Below are 14,510 nucleotides of genomic sequence, written 5' to 3' on the forward strand. Positions count from 1 at the left end.
TGTGACTAACTGTTTGTTAAACTTTTTATGTTATCAAAAACTCATCATTTTAATTTTATTTTTTGACTTATTTATTTATTGATTTTTAACAAAATAAACTGAGTTCAATTTGTCCTTGAAAATGGTAGAATGCATGTACTTAAAACAATTTTGAATTGAGCTTTCCTTTGAATTTTTACAATTATTATAAATTTGATACGCTGACTATCAAGTATCATATCAAGACAATGATTTGCAACTATTACTAGTGGCATTAAATAAGAGTGATAGAAGAAAAAAGAGAAAAGGGGCTGAGCAAAACCAAGAGTTGCAACTAGAGGTCTATTGTGCCAACTCCCTAATGCTGAGTGATATTCCGTTCAGATGAATTTCTAAAGCCAGGTATATCCTGCTACAAGCAGCAAGGCACAAGATGCTGGTGTCGTTGTTGCAGGTCTTGTTGGTACTGCAGAGTGGGAGGAGCTTGCAGAGTGATCATCTGCAGTTGGGAACATTGTGAGCATTGAAAATGAGTGCTAATGGTTGAGCAAATAAGTGGGTGATGCACAAAATGCCATTCCAGCGAGGAATGGTGTCCTCACGTTGTATAGTACTTTCTATGGTTGCAGTTGTTATGCTATTTGATGGGTTTTTGGGTCGCCAATTGTAGGTGTATAAATATGAGTGGATGTTTGCAGAGGAGGTGCCCAGGGAGCTCATAGTGGGGTCTAAATTTTGGACCTTTGGTAGGAGAATCCAGTGCTTTACCGCTGAGCCTAAAAGACCTCAAGGCTTTAAGGACAAAATTAGATTAAATGCGCTTCGATTATATGCCACAGTACTTGACAATTTAAATTATCAACATCTAACTTAGGGCTCCCTACTAGTCTCTTTTTTTTTTTCTGGTTTAACTCCCTAAAAGTCTTTTTTTTACAAATCTGGACCTATTTTCCAATGTTCACTTTAAACTTTCAGTTTCATTTAGAAATTTTCCTGTATCCTCTTTTATGTATCTGCAGTAAATTTTGAATCAACTTAAGGCACAGCAGTTGTGGGTCACAACTATTGGTTAGTGTAATCAATTCATTCAGCATAGTTTCTTGTTCTAGGCAAGAGTAATTTTAATCAAAAAATAGTTTTCATCCAATTAATCTGTAAAAATTGACTAATTATGAAAAATCAGCAAAGTTGCTTATTACTAAATACAGCTGATTGATCAGTGCCCTATTTTAACCTCTAAAAATTGAATCCTGTTTCGTTTCTTTTCTTTTAAAATTTAGGTCCCTTTTCTCCCTAGGGACAAACTAAAAATCTGTTTAGAGACCTGCAAACTATCTTATTGCTTAACTGCATCTTCAAATTATGTTAAACAAATTTGGACTACTGTATTAATAAGGTTTTGAAAAGTAGATTAATAGCTATGCATTACATCTATGTCCCATGCATTTTTTTCTCACCTTTCACTGTTATTTTACTATTAGCTTACCTAATTTTATTTAATACAGGGTGGCGACAGATCAGGGAAATCAGGGAGATCAGGGAAAAGTCAGGGAACTTTATCACTCAGGAAAAAATCAGGGAAATATCAGGGAATTTTGAAAAAATTAAAAAATTCAGGGAAAATTGATCAAATGAAGAAAAAAAAATTTTTTTCCTTGCAAAATGAAGTATTTTGATTCCTTACGAATTTTCCACCAATTATTTGTTTTAAAAAAGTAAAATTAATGAGATGTGATTATGCAGTGTCTGCAGATACTGCCGTTTTCCTGCACACGGCAGTATTATTTACGTAAGTAAAACTACATTACTTCTATACTTTAACTATCACTTGTTATTCTTGCATCAACAATTATACTGCTTAAAAATTCAGTTCAAGGTTATTTCCATTGAAATTTTTTAGTTTTATCATGATTAGATATGTCTTCAAGAGTGATTTTAATAATTTCATAGAATTCTTATGTTAACTGGTTCCTGGAAATAAAGTATTTGTTTTAGATTTCTTACAATATTTCTCTGCAGATAATTTTCAATACACTATTTTTCCAAAAAAAAAAAAAAAGATCATCTTTTCAAAATATATTTTTAATTAATAGCTTAAACCGTTCTAAACACTGCATTTTATTTAATATGCAATCCTTTTCAGGTAGGGCAAAGAAAGGAAACCATTATCATTGATAACGTAAATCAGGGAAATTTGGTGAACTTAATCAGGGAAAAGTCAGGGAACTTTTTTTTCCAGTTCCTGTCGCCACCCTGTAATAGTTTATTTTTTATGGGGAGGGGGGGGGCGAGGGGGATTTAGTTTGGAAACAATGCGCTACCTTGTTTACCTACAAGACACTCCCCCCTCCGAAAATGCACCCTAAAATCAGCCTGCATCTTAGCCTGCCAGGCTTAGGACATGTGTTCAACCTCTAAAAGGCATGTTGTGTTATGTGAGGAAAATATTTAGTTTTTTTCTTTTTTGGGGAGGGAGGCATAAAGAATAGAAAATGGTTGCTCTAGTTTAAAATGTTGATGTAGGAATATAGGAATGGATATAGGAATACTAGCTGATATAGGAATAGGAAAAAACTTTACTTTGGGTTAGAAATTGGCTGACTGGAAGGAAATAAAGAGTAGTTGTGGGGGGAAATCATTCTAAATGGAGTGATGTTTTAAGCGGGGTTCCGCAGGGTTCAGTTTTAGGACCTCTCTTGTTTATTATTTTTATCAGTGACATCAATGAGAATATTTCTGGAAACATGAATTGTTTTGTTGATGATGTAAAAGTTATGGGGATTGTAGAAAATGAAGGACAAGTAAAAGAACTTCAACAGGATTTAGATTAAATTACCAAGTGGGCGGATAAGTGGGGTATGGCAGTTAATGTAGGGAGATGTCAAGTGCTACCGTTAGGTCATGGAAGTAAGTGTACGAGTTATCGTTTACAGGGTTCAATCATTAGTCAGGCAGAAAATGGTATTGATCTGGGTCTCTTAATAAATCAGAACTTCAAATTTAGTCAACAGTCCGGCATTGCTAGTAACGAAGCCAACAGAATGCTTGATTTTATCAATAGATCTATTTCAAACAAATCTAAGAAGGTTCTTCTGCCTTTATATAGGAGTTTAGTAAGACCCCATTTGGAGTATGCTATGCGGTTTTGGTCGCCTTATCTGAGGAAAGATATTTATGTATTGGAAAGGGTTCAAAGAAGGATAACTAGACTAGTAAGGAGACTTTCAGATTTAGATTATGATACCAGACTTAATAGGCTTAATATGTATAGCCTGGAGCAAAGGAGGGCCAGAGAGGACATGATTCAGTTGTTTAAATTTATTAAAATGAATGATGTTAATGGATTAAATTTTTGCATGGAAAGCAAGACAAGGGGTCATTGTTTTAAGCTATTCAAATCTCAGGCTAACCTGGAAATTAGGAAAAACTACTACTTTAGCAGGGTTGTGGGAACTTGGAACAGCTTACCGGAAGAGGTGGTAATGAGTAAAGGGATGGATAGCTTTAAGAAGGCCATTGATCTTCATTGAGGACCAATTAATTGACTAGGACCAGCCTAGCTATGCCAGAGCCTGTTGCTAGTTGTCACATTTGTATTTGTATTAGTTTAAAGCTTGCAAACATTCCATGATTTTAGCAAGTTATATTGATGATAAACTTTTGTGATCTGACAAATGAATTACACTGATACATGGTCCGATCCAAAAGTAATGAGCCTTCGTTTAAAAAGACAGAGTTAGTGTGCTGATCGGTACAAATGACTAATAGTTTTAAAAATTGGCACCTCCAGCAACAATGTACTGCTGTAGGTGGTTTTTCCATGACTCCAAAGGCATTGCTGAAGTCCTGTTCAGGATATCTGCAAGGGCTGCCTTGACATGTACTTGGATGTCCTCGATGAACTCGAAGCCTTCCCTTTTCAGTGCTGATTTTAATAGTAGAAACAAGAAGAAGTCAGAGGCCCACAAGCCCAGACTGTAGAAAAGCTAATGTACCACGGGAGTGTTGACTCGTACCTTCTTCAGTCAGAACTCTAGGCACAAGTTTCCCGCAGATTTTCCGCACGTGCAACTTCTCCGTAACAATGCGTTGCACCATTGTCTCCGATAAATCCAGGGCTTTTGCTAGTTGGTAGAGACTCAAACACCAGTCTGTGTTCAAAAATACACATACTCGTTGCAAATTCACGTGGCCGAGGACGGGCGTCCAGACTGGGGTTCGTCAGTACATTATTATGCTTAATATGTCATTTTCTGCTGGTCCATGAAATTTTTGATACTGATAATGTTAAAACTTTCCAGATTTAACGTAACCCTTTTTCAAAAATTTCGCTCAATAAGTTTTTGTACAAACATATCAAAATCATTTTTCTCCTATAAAACTCACACAAGCATTTTTTTAAAGATAAATTTGCTTTATAGCTGCTAGAAGCCATTCCGGAACTCTTTCTATTCTATCTCTTTGTCATTTGAACAATCTGAGGAAACCTGCTTACATACAATCTTCCTTCAGCTAAATTGAGGACCAGAGCTTTGACGCTCTTGGTCTTGAAAATCTTCCAGAAGTTGATAACACATTATCTCATCTAATCACGAATTACTTTGGCATTTGATTTAACACAAGCTCCTGATGACAGTAATGAAGACACTGGAGGAAAAGAAAAAAAATGCAAGATGTACCCACAGCTATATAATCAAGCGATTCCAAGCATAAAAACTCAAAAACAATTTTTATTTGAGAATTCGTACGATAAATTTGCAATTAAACTAAAAAACGAGCTTACGAAAAATTGTTAATATAGATCGTGCTTTTAAGAAATTCAGTCTAAAAATTAAAAAGATTACAGATTTCTTTCACAAGTTCATGAGTAGGGATCAATATTTAAACAATACGTTGTTTTAGCCCTGCCCTCAATTTTACGTTTTCCCGCCTGGAACGTCTTTTATCACTAGTCCGACAGAAAATGTAAAGTCGGAGTTTCACTGTATTATGGAAAAAAAACTGCTCCTCAGAAATTTCCTTTACCTGCCTAGGGGATGAGCCCCAGGTTCCTGTGCGATAAATAGAACCTGGTCATCTCTATAATATTTGTAAATCAAAAATCATAATTTTTCAACTATGACGTTGTTACGACAAATGTGCAATGAGAATAATACACACAATATATATATATATATATATGTGTGTGTGGTGTGTGTATGTATTTATTTGTTCCCCACGAGTCTGTAATCAAAATAGTAATCTGCATATCATAATTGTAATCTCCTATTTTCCAGGACTGACATATATATTTGATTCATTAAATTGAACTTATGTAGTTCATTTTGTAGCCTAGAAACTTATACCAGGCATCATCATTACGCCATTTAAATTCATATTTCTAACACTGCATCTATGATAATGTCCTCAGTTTGCACAATCTCATCATCATAAGGCCTAAGTGGTCAAGTCGCAAAGACAACAGTTCAAGTTAACACTGCACCTCCATCTGCAAAATATGCAAGATTTCTATCTATCCATTTTAAAATTAAAAAAAAAAAAAAAAACTGAATTGATAGATCTGTACAGCTGTCTTCTCCCATGGGAAGATAAATAAAGCCCCTGTATAGTTTTCAGGGGACTCACCTGCAAGTAGTTATGAATGCCAAAAATGCTCTTATTCCATGTTAGCCACTAGCGTATGCTTCTTTTTTTTTAATGTCTCCATCTAGGTGACTGCATCTTTGTGTAAACGTAGAATTCTCTAGGAGTTTCTTTTTTTTTTTTTTTAATAAGTGTCAGCTCAATTATTTTCTTTTATGAGGATGTTGTGCTTTCCAAAGCTATGTCTTTTCAAATTCAGATCAACCTCAAAATGCATGTATTATTTTTTTCTAACTTTTTGTTGCAGCTGTGAAGAATTTCAACATAATATGTTACATACATATTTAAACTAATGCTAAGATTGTCAGTTCAATATGTAACTTTATTTTTTGAAACTATTATTACATTTCAGCATGATTTGTTTTATTAAAAGGTTGTTTTTTTTTTTTTTTTTCTGAAGGTACACATCAAATGGAGGACTTTTATATACTGCTTGTGATGGTGGAATTGTAAGAAAGTGAGTACTGCTTTAAAATTTTCAAGACCATGTATTGATATATATGCTCTTTATTAAACTGTAAAAAGAAGTCTACAAACTGCGAGCAATGTTGAAACCTTCAACATTTTAGTGTCATTTGTCAAAAATTAATGAAAGTATTGAATTTCAGGATGTTAGGATTGTTTGATTCCATATTTGCTTGCTGCATCACTCATTAAAGAAATATATTACGCTTAGATTTTAAAGTTTTCTTCTAACCATGTTCAGCTGACTTCTGACCATCACTTGTTTAAATTATGCATTGACCATTATCTCCATATAAAAATCTTTGGTGAGCTATGTGGCGTAAAAACTGATGTCCAAAGCAGTTTTTGATCAAAATCTCAGAACTTTTACTTATGTGGGACTCATCTCTTACCTGAAAAATGGCACAAGGTTATTGGTCATGTTAAATACACATGTTTAGGCTCTGTACATTTTGTGTACTTGCACATCATTCCAAAAAAAAAAAAGAAAAGAGAGGACTTCTATACTTTCCTAATGTTTATTTTGTGGTAGTTTTTAATTTTCATCTTCATAACTTCCTAAAATATTAGTGAAGTATACTTCCTAAAGTATGAGTATTAATTTGTTTAGGTACCGTAGATATCCTAATCATCATACTTATCTTGGAGAAGTTTATTCACATAAAGGTGATATACAAGACATGGATTTGTCTCCTTATGATGAATGTATCCTTTTAAAAAAATAAACCTACTTAAGTTCAAATTGTCTTGCATTAACATTTTTCCTGTAGTTATAATATAATTTGCCATATGCATACGCATTTTTGTGTAATTTATACTCTTTAAAATCTTACTTTAATGTGACAAAATATTTTCTCAACATGCAATTTGTAAACCTTATGAGATTAAACTAGGCAATTATTATTTGACATGCTTAATATGCTTTAACCTGAGGTATTTTATCACAAGAACTGTCTGTAAAACCTTTTACGTGTAAGATATTTAAATATACTAGAAGTGTATTGTATTAAATCATCTACCTATGTTAAAAATAATGTCTGCATGTGCAAGGACTTGTCTTTATTCCTTCAGAAAAAGTAGTTTAGTGAACTACTTTTAGTGAATACATGAAATACACCGCCAACTCAGTCATTCCGACTGAGGACTGCAGTTTCGTGCTTATTAGCACTCATTATCCCGGCATAGGATAATGAGGGAGGATCATCATAATCATAGGATGTGACTGAGCTGGAGGTAGAAAACCTCTTAAGGAAGTCAAGATTACCAAACAAACTGGTAACTAATACAGAATTAGCGCTGACCAGACAATTCACATAAGCAATGGTTTGGTTCAACTCGAAGATTGAAGGCAAGGATTGGTATGGCATGGTAAGGCATGGTATTTTCAGTAAGTTACATCAACTTACTGAAAATACCATACCAGCACTCTTGGCTTCCTTAAAAGGTTTTCCACCTCCAGCTCAGTCACTCCTATGCCAGGCTGATGAGTGCTAATAAGCACGAAACTGCAGTCCTTGGCTGGAATGACTGAGTTGACGGTGTATTTCATGTAACTTACTGAAAATACTTTAGTGAACTTCAGGAAAAACTTACTTTTTCTGAAGTAGTTTAGTCTTCAGAAAAAGTTAACTTTAATAAGCTTAATGAAATGTTTAATCGGAAAATCGCATGTCTTTGCAAAACTTCTATTGCAGGTTCTATAACATTATATATTTTGAAATAAAATAGGTTCTGAGAAACAACATGGTTTTTAGCTGGATGGGCAATCTAAGAAATGGGTAAAACTTTTAAAATCTCCACTCTTTTGTTGATTCATTACTTTATGCTCATAAAAAAAGAAACAAAAAAAAACTGAAAGAAATTACATTTTATTTCATTTTTGCACTTTCATTTATTTAACATAATTTGTTATCAAAATAATAATGTTACTTACTTGAGACTTTTTGACCTTTTTTCTTATTGTCTATTTAAAGTTGTCTTAAACTTAAACTTTTGGTATTTATACAACTATGTGTATCCAAGAACGATGTTACACTGCAGGTTCTGCTGCATAAAATAAATTTCTAATTTTTTGTGACGGAATGCAAATAAATAATATGCAGTATTGATGATGGTTAGATGAAAAATTAAATGGTCTGTTTTTGCTATGCATTTACTTTATTTGCAAAATTCTAACAAAATGTGGAAAAACTGACTGATTTAAATTTGTTTCTGGCATACGTTCAAGGTACAATATAGAATCTTTTATCCGGTATCCAAAAAACCAGGAAATTTTTGCTGCATTTTCCTGCCATTTTTCTTTTTTTTTAATGCCCATTTTCGCTAATTTTTGAAAGAGTGAGCATTTTTTTGGAATACCTACAAGAATATAAACATTTTTTATGAATACCGTATTACTAGTGTATAGTTCGAGAAATCTAGTACACAAACAAACTTTAAATTTGAAGTCATATTACATGCGCAGCAAAACTTCCGAAATATTTTTCCCAGCAAAATTTAAAACACTCAAAAATCTGACATTTCCCTTATTTTTTTTTTCCAACTAAAGACTGAAGAAATAAAATACTGACCCACTCTAAAGCAATCTTTTATTGAACGGCCATTAATTAAAGCTGTTTATAGCATAAGTGACTACATTAAAAGGGCGAAAAACAATGAGATTCGTGAATTTTTTGGATAGTATGGTGGGATTTGAAGATTGTTACACAAAACTAATAAGGATGCAAAACTAAAAAGGAAATTTGTATTCAGTGCAAAAGCAATAATTAACAACTTTTGTAGTCTACAAAACGAAACCTTTAAAAAATAAAAAAGAAAAAACATGTTCACAAAATTCAACTCTTTTGAGGGTTGGTGAATGTTTTACATTTTTGGGCTTTTAAATTTTTCTTCCGTTTAATATCTTTTTTTATTTCGAAGTTTATAAGCATTTCTGAACTGTTTTCCTCATATTTTAAGATGCATTAATATATATATTATAGTAGTTAGGATTTTATAAACAATCTGCAAACAGTGTTTTTTAGTGATCCAGAAAATCATATATCTGGGATAACGATGGTCCTAAACATCCCGAATAATTGGTTCGCTACTGTATATATTGTTTAAATTTTGTTAGGCTAATGTTTGCTCATTCTATTTCTATGGGTAGGACAGTTTTGCTCATACAATTTATTCCAGAATTTTAAACTTAGGCTTTTAATTTGTTATGTATTATAATATAAAGATGCATTATGTTATCATATTAGAAAGTATCAACTTTCTGAAAAATAATTGATTTTAGAATGTTTTTTCAAGCTCATGGTTGAAATTTTTATCTATTTGTTCCTTGACCTAAGTAAGTCTTAATAACAGCTTCAAAGGACAGATCAGTCGGCATCTTGCGATTAGGAGCTCCAAACCATGGATGGACAGAATACAGTGAATTAACCTGATGCAACATAATTTGCAGAGCATCAAGTCAGCAAGATTTTTAATACTCCCAAATAGCTTCATCAAGCTATGAAAATAGCAATTCTAAGCTGTGAAACATTCAGCTATCCAGTAAAAATAATTGAGATGCATCGTGTAAAGTTTTTCAAGCTTCAAAAGCATTTATAACAATGTCTCATAATCACTTTTATAGATTTAATTATGAAGTATTAAAGTAAATGCTTATTGATGGTTATTCTTTCCAAAATGTTTGCTTACGTTAAAGATTTTTTCTACAGATATTTTGAAACAACTTTATCACGACAGTAGTTTTTATTGGCATTTGTTATTTAAAATTATCTGATCCTAAAATAGTGCAAAACCAACTATTCCAAACAAGTTACGATAACTATTTATTATAAAACTTCCTATTATTTTAGAAGAAAAATAGTTTTGTCTTGGTAGACCCCAATATAGAACAGCAGCATGTTGTTCAACTCTGCCTGATTTAATGTTTTAATCAGCTTTCTTCTAGTAAACAGCCCTTACAATCTGATTTGTTTCCCCTATGTTAAAATGTATGTTATGGATTATAACAGTAAGAAAAATGTATTATTTTCAAGGTAAAATATCTTTTCTTGAAATTATTTTTTAAGTTCCTCTGAAAACTCTGAAAAAAGTGCAAAACAAAACAAAAAGATGCTTCATGCCAAAAATTTAACCATTGCTTTAGCTGCGTACTAGTTCTTCGTTCTGCTGATTTCTTTCAAAGAGCATTATTATTCAGACTAAAAGATTTTTTTAGTTTTGTTTTCATAATCTGAAAAGTCGCCATACTGAAATTTTAAGTATGTATGAGTATGTGAATACGTATTTCTTCACAAATAGTATTTTGAGACACTTTTAATCACAGAGAAAAAAAAGCTGTTTTTGCATAGGAATCTTTGTTTAGTACTGAATTTTCAGTATCAGACCCATCATTAGGTATCAAAAAATTGAATATTGTTTTCTTTTTTGTTGAAAAATGCCAAACTTTGACTACTCAAAAGTGTTGTGATTATTGTTATGAGACTTTCACATAGTGCTTATTTTGTTCCCTTTTACCACATTTGGGCTTAAAGAAGACTTGTACTGGATTGACAACTCCTGATAGATTAGTGGTCATTCATTTCCAGCAATTGTTCTCATGAAATATTTTTTTCACTGTTATGCTCACTGCTTAAATCTCATGCTTAAAAAACTAGAAATTTGAGAAAGATGTCTGTATGACAATGTTGCATTTTTTTTAATCAGTTGTAATGAAAGTTGTTAATTTATATATATATATATATATATATATATATATATATATATATATATATTTCTCTAAATTTGATATAGAAAAAGGCTTTAGAGCTATGTATACTTTGAATTTTAAAATAAGAGGGAAATATTGCTACTATGGGAAGGATCTAAACACTTGGAATATTTTAGTTCAAACATATATAATTCACGTGGGGGAATGGATTAAAAAACTTAATTTAAGAGGCATAAATTAAGATCACGTTACATTGTTTAATTGCAATGTCATAGTATCTGAATATGTGGGTTTCTTTTACTTGGTTCTAATTAATATACTATGAAATGTCATCATAATATTTTATTTGACATTACCAAAATTTGAAGAAACCAGAAGGAAACAATTGTCTGAAACCTTGGCTCCTCTCTACAAGATATTTACTTGTGAAACTTCTTGCTGTGCCAGTTGTGGAGAAACAAAGCATTTGGATGTCCGGACGTAGAAATGTTTGTTATTTTTTCCTGATAATTCAATTTCTTCCTAAACTTTGAAACACTTCTCACCTACACATTAAATTATTTTCCAAGTTCAGCAAGAGTCTACTACACATGCATCCATAGACTATACCTTTCAGTTTTTTTTATATTCAAGTTATAAATGCAAAATGGAGAATTCATCATGAGCAATATTTTAAGAAGAATCAATTCACAAGTAAGAAACTATACGTAAAAACATTGGATACAAATTTTATAGATAAAAAAAAACATTTGAAATGTCACAAAAACTTTAAAAACTTTGTTAATTTTTCCTGGAGTCCATTTAGATTGGATTCAGAGAAGAAAAATTTTCAAAAAACATAAGCTTGACCCAGTTTGATTAGTACTGTACATATTCTAAAACCATTATATTCATTTTTATTTGACACTTAAAATTGGTTCACTACTATTATCTTTTGGATTTAAAAAAAAAAGATTAATTTCCTTCATCAAGCAAATATAAACATGTTGCATGCAGTTGTACTGTACAGAGATGTAAACCACAACAATACCCAGCATGTATTCACTATAGAGGGTGCATAGATTTTTAGAAAAGTCTACACTGCATTTTGTAATGTGTATACTGGGTGTTAAAGAGTAAATTATTGTGTTTCAGATCAAACTGGCATAACACACCTGAAAGTGAATATCTGGAAGTGCCTGAAACTTTCATCAGTATATTCACATGGATTTATTCTCCTAATGCAAACATATCAATTAGTCACTTTGCCACACACATTGTTTTAATTTATAGTTAAATACCATTTATTTGATTTCAAAATAAATTACATTATCATTAGTTCAGGGGGGATTTTATAGCTTTGTTAAATGAAAAGAACATTACACATAATCATCATTTCAATTCCTTGTTTAATTACCACTTTTTAGTATCACTGCCACTGTTAATATTATCAATTTCAAAAGCAATATTTTTTGGAAGAAAATTATTTTCTACAAACTTTCTGCAAGCTTTCAGTGTCATGTGATAGGAAAAATGAGACGAAAAGAAGACAGAAAACCTTGTGCACCTATTTCATATTGAATCTCATGTAGAGTACCCTAGAATTTTTTCAGCTAACAAATTCCAGAAAAAAAAAATTCATTTGAAATGAGAAATATGTCTGATGAGTTTGATACTACTTAAAGCAATAACAAATTGTTCACAAGAACTAAACAAAGCTGGTACTACAACATATAGATGCTTTAAAGGCAGTATGCACAAAGGATCACAAGCAAGAGAGTGAGCAAAGAAAAAAAAAAGAAAACCTTCTGTTCATAAAAGTTGTTGCAATGAAGTAATAGCTGCACCCAGTGGTTATGAAATGAGACAGAAAAACTACCTATCAGAATGATTTCAATAATTTTTAAGCATTATGAACACGTTTTGGTTTAAATAAAAAAAATAATTTGGCTATGATTAGTAAGTATATATTACAATAGCCATTATTAAAGTTTTGATTTTATTCTTTTAATAAAACAATAGATTCATTATTTTAAGGTGCTTTAATCTCAATTTTGAGATAAAAATAATAGTCTACCTTTTCGTCATGTTATTGAATCTATCAAAATATCCAAAAGATTAACTTGGAAACATTGCCTTTTAGCTATTCTTGAATTTCATGTACAACAACGAAACTTAGGCAGAAATTGCTCACAACTTCAAACATGTGCTTCATGGTCTAGGAATCTCTATAAGTTTTGTGCCTTAATTATGTTCCCCTTCTAGTAGTGTGCTATTAAAAAAGGTTTTCAAATAAAAAATAAATTCTCATCAGCTTTAATATTTTCTATGGTTTAAATTTTTTGCTAAAGAAAAACTAATACTGCTGGAAGTCTAAAAATAATTAGTTTGCTTTTAAAAAAAACTCGCTAAGCAGGAATAAAGACAAGTAAACAAAGAAGTATACTGCCGTGTGCAGGTAAACGGCAGTATCTGCAGTAAATCAGCTTTCGAGATATTTGAAGAAATGTGTGGAGGATTCAATACTAACAATAGGGAAATGCTGGAATTATACTTTTTTTTTGCGTTTTTTTTTTTTTTTTTTTTCAGTGGAAACCGAATAAGCGAGCTTGTACAGTAAAGATAACGTACAATAGATGACAAAAATGCAAAAAAAATGAAAAATGAAAAAATTGCAGTTACCTGCACATGGTAGTATAGCATAAATTGCTGGTTTGCTTAAGCTGAAATAACTGTATTCAATTATATATTTCCTGAGGGAAATCTGAGAATGAGAGAGTTCCTTTGTTTAAAGGTAATTTACCATATTGCAAATTATCTTTATGCCCTTTAGTATGATGTTATTTACGATATACATATTACTAAAATATGATATTATAAAATTCAAAGAAGTCATATACTTTTCTCTCAAACTCTGATTTCTCATGTGATATTTCTGAGGCTTCTTCCAAATCCACCCCAATGTTGGTGTTTAATGTGAATTTGTTGAATTGTACCAAACATCTGTTTTCAAAGCTTGCAATATTTTTTTTTAATCCTGCAATAATAATATATGGATGAATCGATTCAAAGCATCTGTTTTTTGTGAATTATGTGCTAGTAGTCTCTTCTATGCAAAGATAAGTCACACAAATTATATGCAATGAGTGATGAAATAATCATAGATATCTGCACAATGAGAAAATATTGCAAATGATTTCTATTTACTGCAGATTTCATGTACAAATATTTAGAGTTAAGTCATTAGTGCAATTTCAAACCATTGCATGCCTTTTGACAATATGCAATGCATTCTTTTTATTTCTGAATTTGATTCATGATATTCCATTATCTCTTAGTTATTTGCCTATAGAACTTTCATATGAAATATTTTTTTGATTGTAATTTAAAAACAGGTGTTTTTTTCGTAAGTTGCCTTATTTTTTATACTGTCAAAATATTAAATTAAATTTTAAGTTTTAAAAGATTGCATTTTGCAACAAATGTAGATTGTAGGAAGAGTAGCAAAACTGAAGCAAAGAGTTGCCTACTAAAATTACACTAGCATGTGTTTCATGGTCACAGGAAACTCCTTAATTCCTGTGGCTGAGTTAGCTTTTGCTTCCTGAAATGTGTCTTTAACTAATGCTATAAGCCGATCTCAAATTGAATAATTTACATTCTAATTTAGCTTTAATATTTCCATAATTTAAGTTTCATTATTGTTTTTTTAGTTTGAAATTTTTGTGTAGTTACAAGT

At 31.6% G+C, this 14,510-nt stretch overlaps 1 protein-coding gene across 3 annotated transcripts in view; it reads left to right on the forward strand.

The window, feature by feature from the left end:
* The window catches only part of LOC129218661 (uncharacterized), an 82,642-nt gene extending 69,842 nt beyond the window's left edge, over positions 1-12,800 (forward strand). For 2 of the 3 annotated variants that reach the window (XM_054852983.1, XM_054852982.1), the window contains 3 exons: positions 6,023-6,079; positions 6,698-6,792; positions 9,427-9,633. In XM_054852983.1, coding sequence (XP_054708958.1) covers positions 6,023-6,079; positions 6,698-6,792; positions 9,427-9,518 — 244 coding nt within the window. In that variant the 3' untranslated portion in view covers positions 9,519-9,633. Of the gene's footprint in view, positions 1-6,022; positions 6,080-6,697; positions 6,793-9,426 lie in introns of all 3 variants that reach the window. The other variant, XM_054852981.1, reaches the window with a different exon arrangement.
* Positions 12,801-14,510: the final 1,710 nt, after the last annotated feature.

This window comes from Uloborus diversus, chromosome 3 (assembly GCF_026930045.1).
Source record: "Uloborus diversus isolate 005 chromosome 3, Udiv.v.3.1, whole genome shotgun sequence".
Lineage (NCBI taxonomy): Eukaryota > Metazoa > Arthropoda > Arachnida > Araneae > Uloboridae > Uloborus > Uloborus diversus.